This window comes from Eurytemora carolleeae, unplaced genomic scaffold (assembly GCF_000591075.1).
Source record: "Eurytemora carolleeae unplaced genomic scaffold, Eaff_2.0 scaffold184, whole genome shotgun sequence".
NCBI lineage: Eukaryota > Metazoa > Arthropoda > Copepoda > Calanoida > Temoridae > Eurytemora > Eurytemora carolleeae.
Genome location: NW_019397071.1, coordinates 181,138 through 189,722, shown reverse-complemented (window position 1 = coordinate 189,722; position 8,585 = coordinate 181,138). Strand labels below are relative to the sequence as shown.

The 8,585-nt window shown below is 31.7% G+C and overlaps 1 protein-coding gene across 2 annotated transcripts in view; it reads right to left on the bottom strand.

The window, feature by feature from the left end:
• Positions 1-6,101: 6,101 nt before the first annotated feature.
• Positions 6,102-8,585, bottom strand: part of LOC111711595 (liver carboxylesterase B-1) — a 12,143-nt gene continuing 9,659 nt past the window's right edge. For both annotated transcript variants that reach the window (XM_023485993.1, XM_023485992.1), the window contains exons 5-6: positions 7,518-7,603; positions 6,102-6,337 (exon numbers count right to left, since the gene is read on the bottom strand). In XM_023485993.1, coding sequence (XP_023341761.1) covers positions 7,525-7,603 — 79 coding nt within the window. In that variant the 3' untranslated portion in view covers positions 6,102-6,337; positions 7,518-7,524. The remainder of the gene's footprint in view (positions 6,338-7,517; positions 7,604-8,585) is intronic.

Genomic DNA, 8,585 nt, shown 5'->3' with positions numbered 1-8,585 from the left:
AGAGGGGGGGTTGATAAATGCGCTTTGGGGAAATGTACAAAGATGTTTAGGAAGAAATGATTTTCTTATCTGAAGCCGCACCTTAGTGCTCTCTCATCGGAGACCTCAAGATGTTCATTGGAGAACTTAGGATCTTCACTCGAGTGCAGACCCCCAAAAATACTTTTATTATTTAAAATTTAAAATTTAAAACCTCTGTAGAGTAAAAAAAGTAGATATTAGTTCCACATTTATTGAAAATATATTTCGGTCTGGGTTGACCCTCGTCATTTCTTGAGATTGTTTCTGTCTCAAAGATTAAAAACCTTATTTCACTAAAAATTTCACTAAAATCTCAAGTTTTCATTTGAAACTATCTGATTTTTATCAGAGATCCCAAAAATTTCAATGAAGACCCCCCCCTATCTTATCGGATACTTTTACTGTACTGTAGACCCCCTCCTTGACGGAGGCCCTTGTGTTTTATTGGAGACGTCAAGGTGTTCATCAAAGACCCACCATTTTATTTTGAAACTCCAAAAATGGGGGTCTACAATGAAACAGGAGATTTCCAGTGAGTGTATGCTCCGACGAAAACTTTGGGGTCTCCAATGAATAACTTATTGAGTATGTATTTGGTAAAGTATTGAATAAGTATATATGTCAGCTGGAAGAATGTTAAACGTTAAGTACATTTAGATTATAGGCACGGGTCATTCAATAGATAGTTAGATAGATAGATAATTCTACCAATAGATGAGGATAGATAGTTAGATAGAGAGATAGATAAGTATTACCTATATCTGGATTGATGGGTAGGTAGCTGCCTGAATTCTATGCTATTAGAATAAAATACCTTAAATCTTTTAACCTCAAAATATCCCTAGTTACTCGAGAACATACAAATTATGCCGCGGAGCGTATATATTTCCGAAATACTTGAATCAAATTTTATCTTAAATTGTATAATTTATTACGAAAATTGATCAAGCACATTTTTTCACTAATTTTTGCCCGAAGGTACATTGAAATATAGAAATATTGAAGTAAATATCGTATATTTAGAAGTACATTCATTGCTTCTAATATATAAATATTGAAGTAAATATTGTATATTTATAAGTACATTGATTGCTTCTAATATAGAAATATTGAAGTAAATATCGTATATTTAGAAGTACCATCATTGCTTCTTATATAGAAATATTGAAGTAAATATCGTATATTTAGAAGTACATTCATTGCTTCTAATATAGAAATATTGAAGTAAATATCGTATATTTAGAAGTACACTCATTGCTTCTAATATAGTAATATTGAAGTAAATATCGTATATTTAGAAGTACATTCATTGCTTCTAATATAGTAATATTGAAGTAAATATCGTATATTTAGAAGTACATTCATCACTTCATAATATAGGAATATTGAAGTAAATATTTTATATTTAGAAATACATTCATCACTTCATAATATAGGAAGTAAATAGTTCGGCAACACTTCCTGAACGGATTTTATGATCCCATTTCAGATACTTTTATCCTCTACAATATCTAGTTTATTTATTGTCTTACTTATTTACAAATATATTCTATCGGTGATATGAGTTTGAAGCTATGATTAAACGACAGAGAAAAAGATAAATGGAATGATAAATAAAAAAGATAGAAATCAGATATAGTTATATATATATACATATATGTATTATATATTATATAGATAAATAACAACAACAGAAATTGATATATTTTATTCATAGAGAATAGAATATATAGAGAGGAATTTACTAGAAAAAAGTGTAAATTGGCCATTTTGTTGTACTGTTTCCATACTGCAGGTGTACTTCACATATTTATGCTATATAACCTGTTGGGCCCTGGANATTATCTTTTTTAAAAAAATATTATTTTTAGGTTTTTTACAAAATCTTTTCATTTTTCTGAACTATGCATCTTGGCATATTATTTCTGGTCTCTATTTTCATGTTTTGCAATTTTAGTAGTTTTAATGTCTGCTTATTTGTACCCAAAATCATGTGAAAACCTAAAAATGGCGAATAGTTTGTTCCCATTTTCTGTGATTTAGCTGTGAAGTCGAAGCTAAATCCAACCTCAGATGTGATTTCCATCAGCTGATGTTCAGCTGATATTTAGCTCCGACTTCAGATCTAACATAAGCTTCGATCTTGCTCTGATTTTGGACTAACGAATACAAAATCATAGCTAAGCTAGGAAGTCGCAGCTAAATCATAGCTAGAACCGGACAAAGAAACCGGGCTATAGTATCCTGTGGACCAACGTGGTTTGTTAACTTTTAAATAATGTAATGTTTTGTTTAAAAAGTCTTCGTCACAGTTATAATGCTGAGTATGTTATATTTTCCTTATTCAAATAAGGAATTATTGGATATTTAACTGCTAAATCTTTCTGTGATTTACGATATTCTAATCTTTTATTTTTGCTACACTGAATCCTTGTCAATAAACGTAGAAGACTCAACTAGTCTTATTATGGAGAGTTCTTCAACTAGGAGAGAGGATTCCAGTTGAAAGCTTTGCATGAATACTACCCGGTAGACTTTTTAGCTTATTTACGACATGTTGCGAAACATATTGATAAAGTTTAGATATAATTAAGGAAGAAACTATATATATGACATCGTCAAGAAAATAAAGGTAGATTTGTATGAAAATGGATAAGGTATAGATAGATAGATATATAAATAAATGGGAAAGGTATAGCAGGGTTAATTAGGAAGGCTAGGTAAATATTTAGATAAATATATAGATAGAAATATAGATAGATAGATATAAATTTAATAATGATATATGGAAAAGATAGATGGTTAAGAAAAGATAGATAGATAGATAGATAGATATATAGTTAGATAGATAGGTAGATAGTTAGATAGATAGATAGATAAGCTAGATAGATGGTTAAGGATTGATGTTGTGGAACAGATTTCAACATTTATATTTGCATATAATAAGAAGTATGGTGAATAAGATAGATAGATAGAATATGGTAAATATAAGATCAAACCTAGGGATTACTTTCCTGGAGAGAGGGGGTGAAATAATATCTCTTTCCATTTATTTATTCATCTGTCTATCTATCTTTTTCTCTGTCCATATTTCTGTCTAACAATTTAACAATTTATTTATCTATCTGTCTTCCTGTCTTCCTATATTTTTCTATCTTTCAGTTGTTCTAAAAAAATACTGCTGATTTTTCTAATTTCAATTTTTTCTCTGTTAAAAATATAATTTATGATGTATTTCTGATTTAAAATAAAAAAGGTTTATTTGTTGGAATACAAACATGTCTGAAAACTATTATGCTATAAGATTTATAGATTAGAAGTCAAATTAATATATATATGGATTTAACTGTGGAAATTATAAATATTTTTTATTTCTTCAAATGTAGAAACGAATCTTTATTATTTCGAAAGTGGCGGATTTTCAGTATTTTCACAATATTTTTACGTTTCATTGTTCACAGGACTATCATTTAAAATCAAAATTTGAATATTTCTATTCCATAGTTTTATGGGTCACATTTTATAATTATTGGTGTAAATCCTTGAAAAGAAAGGAAACAGTCAATTCTGAATTTTTCTGAACTTTATCGTGTTTTCGGGTCATTTGGTGCAAATTGAAATTCTAAGGCGAGAAAGGGGAATTATATGCATAAACAGTACTGCAGAACAGTTATGATCACATATATGCATTAACAGTACTGAAGTACAGTTATGATCACATATATGCATCAAAAGTACTGCAAAACGGTCGTTTCAAGGTAAATTTTAAAACAAACAAACAAGAAACATGTTGAGTAAACCATGAAAAATAATATATAAAACATTACGAGGCATTTATATCTTAGCAAAGTTGATTTCAAAACAATAATGAAATATGTTTAATTGGCAGATTTGTTTATTAAGTCTCCGTCAACAAAAGTTGAGCAAAATAAAGCCCCATGCGAATTTACGTTATTGTGCAAATTCTGTTAATTGTTGCAGTAAAAGTCAAAACACTTTGTTTTTAAGTTTCTTGACTAATTTTTTTTCAAGGAGTGATAGTCGTCTTTATTTTAATATTTGATTTGCAATTCTCTGCAACATATTGGGGATACAGGAATTTTCTATGGGTGAGCCAACTCAAAATATCCTCTCAATTTTCTGTAGCTCTCCAAAATGCTTTACTGGGGAGAATTTTTCAGGGGGTGAGCCTGCTGATCTATGAGAGGCTCACCTGCACGGGCTCACCCCTGTATCCAGGCCTGCTGCAGTGCAGCCATAGCTTCCATGGAGGTTTATTCTTTGTAATTTATAATTTAAAATGCCTAAACTATTTATTTAAATTGCTGTGTGAATTAGAAATATTTGATTATGATCTCTTGTTAATGTTTGACAGTAATATAATTTAACATTATTAACGATGACTTTATCGTCAATGTTTTATAATGTCGTCTTCAAAAAGAGAAAACTTAAGGCGGACAAATCTTGGTACCCGCCAAGGTTGTTTATCAAAGTTAAATACTCGGGATGCGCTCCAATTTACGGGAAATCGGAATCGGAATCATTGCAATGACACTTGAAATCCTCATACGGTGGTAAGCGATTATGTCACTACAATAAAGACGACTTTTTAATTAAGTTTTATTTTTAACAAGCTTTTTTTAAATTACAAGTTTACATGCAATCAAAGAGAAGCTTTTTTGAATAATAAATTTCTCTACTTCTATGATTCTGTGTATCCATGCTAACAGCATAATTTAAATCAAAATTGATTTCGAAAGTCGTCTTCATTGTATTGGTATAATTGCCTACCACTGTATGACGGACCATGAATATTGGCGAAGGATTAAGTGACAATTTTTTTACAGCTGACAAGCGGAGAAAATACTTCTTCTCTCTCACCAGCAACTTTGTCACTTCAGCTGCTGCCAATAGACAGTTACGTCGTGGGGATTTTGAGTGTCCGGATTGCAGTGAAGACGACATTTCCCGCGTACATTTGAGCGTGTCCAGAGTTATCAACCTGAATAAAAACCTTGCTACCCACTCATCTGTGACTATGTAATAATCACCAAGTCAAGTTGTCCTCACCGTAACATCTTGTTTTCAAAATGAAAAATTAATTTCTTTTTAATGCTGTTTGGGACATTTCTCGAGTTTTCTTGTCTTCTTGTGTAAAAACTATTTTTTCAATTTGTTTTCATATTCTGACTTTAAGGTCTACAAAAACTGAGAAATAAGGCACCGTTTATTTGTGCTAATTCTTAAATCCACGGTTTCAATTTAATGACTACATTTCATGAATGCCATATTTGAGGAGCATTCACACTTTAGACCAATGGTAGTTCTTACTCTCGATGGGCTCCAATGTACGGGAAATGTCGTCTCCCAACCAATGGACAGTTAAAGCTAACAAGGTCAAATGCTATAATAAATTTTTATATTTCCATTATTCATCCATAAAGACAAAACGACATGAAATAGTATTTATGATTTGATACTGGTGCAAAGCCTAATAAAGCTTCTATTTTTTAAATTTTATTTTAACTACTTTTTCCTCCATAATTTGATCAAGGATTGGTAAGGTATACGAGAAGATTCAATATACACGGGATAGGTAAGTAGGTTTGAAGTATATTCTACCATGATGTGCAATTCTAATTCATTATCTGTATTAATAATATTATTCTCTTAACTATTTTGTACGTTGACCCAGCCGGGCTAGCCCGGTCAGTTCATTTTACCTGTTTATAAATAAAGTAGTTGAATATCATTAGTTGATTAGAACGGACGTATACAGAGCCTTGAGTTTTGGCTAGAGATTTAGTTAAAGGGAATCTCATTAGACTTTGAGTTAAGTAATCGTTAGAGAAGTAGCGTCTAGATTTGTTACAGGTTTCTATGAAAGACGTAACTTCGTGGAATAATATCATCCGTTTCAAAAATGTAAAAAAGGTAAGCATAATTTCAAGCAACCCTTAGGGCAAAGATGGCAAATGGAAATGTCCAAATCACTGGTACCATTAAAAGCTTTCTCTGATTAAGTATGAATTAGACACTCTAAAGTGAGTTCTCGATGCGTACTCCAGTAATACACTGACCGAAGAAAAAGTAAGATTTATTGAAGAGTGTTTTAAGTTGTTTTCTTACAAAAGTGATAAAAACGTCAATGTCTTCCATAGTATTGATCAGATAAAGATTTCGAGGGTACAATTGTGAATTGAGCATTACCCTCTTTGCATGGAGGGTAACTGTGTAGAGATTCTTGTACAAACTGGCTGAATCCCGACCACTTATGTAGCTTGGGCTTCCTCAGTGCTCCAGTCAACTACTCAAACTAAAAAAGTTATTGTTCATATTTTTCTTAGATTAAACATAATTTAAAATTTCAAAATTTTTTTATGGAAATTAGTAAAGAACTGTGACTTTAAGGAAAATTTTTTCATACAGTAGTCATCGTATTTCTCAAAGCAATATTAAATTAAATTAAATTAAGAAAATTATTTTTTCTTTCCACCGTTTTCTTATTTTCTACTGTGATCGGAACTCTTTTTTTCATCCGCAAATGTCTTTTTGTGGAGCTCCGGCATCGGATGATTAAAAGCTGTCTTTTTTTAGTCCGCAATTGTTTGCTGTCGGAGTTTGACTCCATCGTCGGATCAAAACTAATTTATCAGTCCGTCTGAAGAACTTTGAGGATGAAAAGACAAACTGTTTCTTCCGATATGAAATCAAAAAGGATGATAAAAAACGAGGGCCCGCTGAAAAGCGCGCTCATTTGTCAAATCTTAGCCAGTTTAATTCATTTCTTCAAGGTGTAAGCACGCTGCTCAATTTGTTCAGAAAGTTTCTACATGATGAGATCTGCATGACCTTTATAACAATTGCGAAATTTTTTAAGTCATGGAATGCTCTTTATGTATAATAATAAAGAATTTTCCATGATTTAGCTGATTAGCATTAATCATCAATCTTCAACTTCAACCCTCAAAACAGTCAACAATTCAGTCATTNGGGGGGGGGAGGACTTTAAATCATCCGTTCATGGGAGTTTCAAAACTGCCACATAAAACTTGTCCTTTTTCTCTACAGGTGTCGGTCTACCGATCGTTAGACCGATCGGTTCATCCGACCTGTTTGCGCTATCGATCTCCGCTTCATGTACGATCGGAACAGATCGGAATGGAAAATCGGAGCGATTTCATTCCTACGCCGGAATTCCTCAAGTCAGAAATCGGAATTCCGATCGAGAGAAATTTTCCAGCTGGGTACAGACGACTTTCAATTTCAATTTCGGATTTCGAACAAGCCTGTGGATATATGTAAACATGGAAACAAAGAGATTAACAGATTCCGTTGTTGACTTGTAACTTGTAACTTGAAAAACGTTTTGTAGAAATAAAAACGTTAATAGAAAAGTCGTCTTTATGTAGTGATATAAACATAAACAGCGAGAATTTCAATAAAATCTATAAAATGTCGCAAATATATCATAAAAATTAATACAAAATGCTTACCTTTATATTAATATTTTGGTCTAGATCCTATGATGAGAAGATTAGAAAAATGTTGATAGAGTCCCCATTTCTCTATTTCGTTCTCCCTGAGGAAAAAAAATAGTTGAATTAGTCAAAAATATCGAAATAACTAAAAAAATTTAAGTTCTAACTAGATTTTAAAGAAATTATAACATAATTATTGAATAATAAGAAATTATTGTTCTCTTGCGGATTATCTAGGCTCTGCAGAGCCCATGGGGTAGCACAGGCGAAGAGTTTTAAATTTGTTTAGTTTTTTCTCAAATAGATCAGATGGAAATAAAATTGGTGTCAACATCAATTCTTAGAGGGACAGACCGGCTATGTAAGGTAGTAAAACTGAGCATGCAGTGTTGTGGACAAATTCTTTAGGATTCATTTGAAACACATAAAACGTTTCCGCAATGTATAATTCCTGAGTTTAAGTTGACGTTCAAAATCATGAATTTTGGTGGGTACGTTTCCAGAATTTTTTTTTTATTTTTAAATAACGACGACGAAAAATATAGTAAAATTTTTTTGGTAAGCTAATTAGATGTTTAGGAACATATTTCTCAAAATAAGTTTGTCAATAAATCGAAGTTAGAATTAATTATTTCGTTTTACATCATTATGTTGAATTTCTTATTTTCTATGAATTTGTTCGTAGATTTCTTACAATTCTTCAAATGTCGTCTTTTTAATAAAAATTCAAGAAAATCTTTGTGATTAAAGAGAGATTAAGGAAACTAATAATTGAATAAGATTACTTATTTTCGAGTTAATTTTCATTTTCTCAACCTGTTCCTAAACAACTTATTAGTTTACTGTAGAATTTTGTGAGTCACGGAAGTTCGTAGTAAGATTTTGACTCCACTGGAGACCACCGGAGGGAATTCATTTTCACTGGAGGGGTTAGAAAAAATGCTTTTTACAATTCAAAACTTTACGGAGGGTGATTTACATTCCACTGGAGGGATTCAGATGTCCTTCCAAGGGGTTTATAATTCCACTGGAGGGATTCAGATATCCTTCCAAGGGGTTTATAATTCCACTGGAGGGATTCAG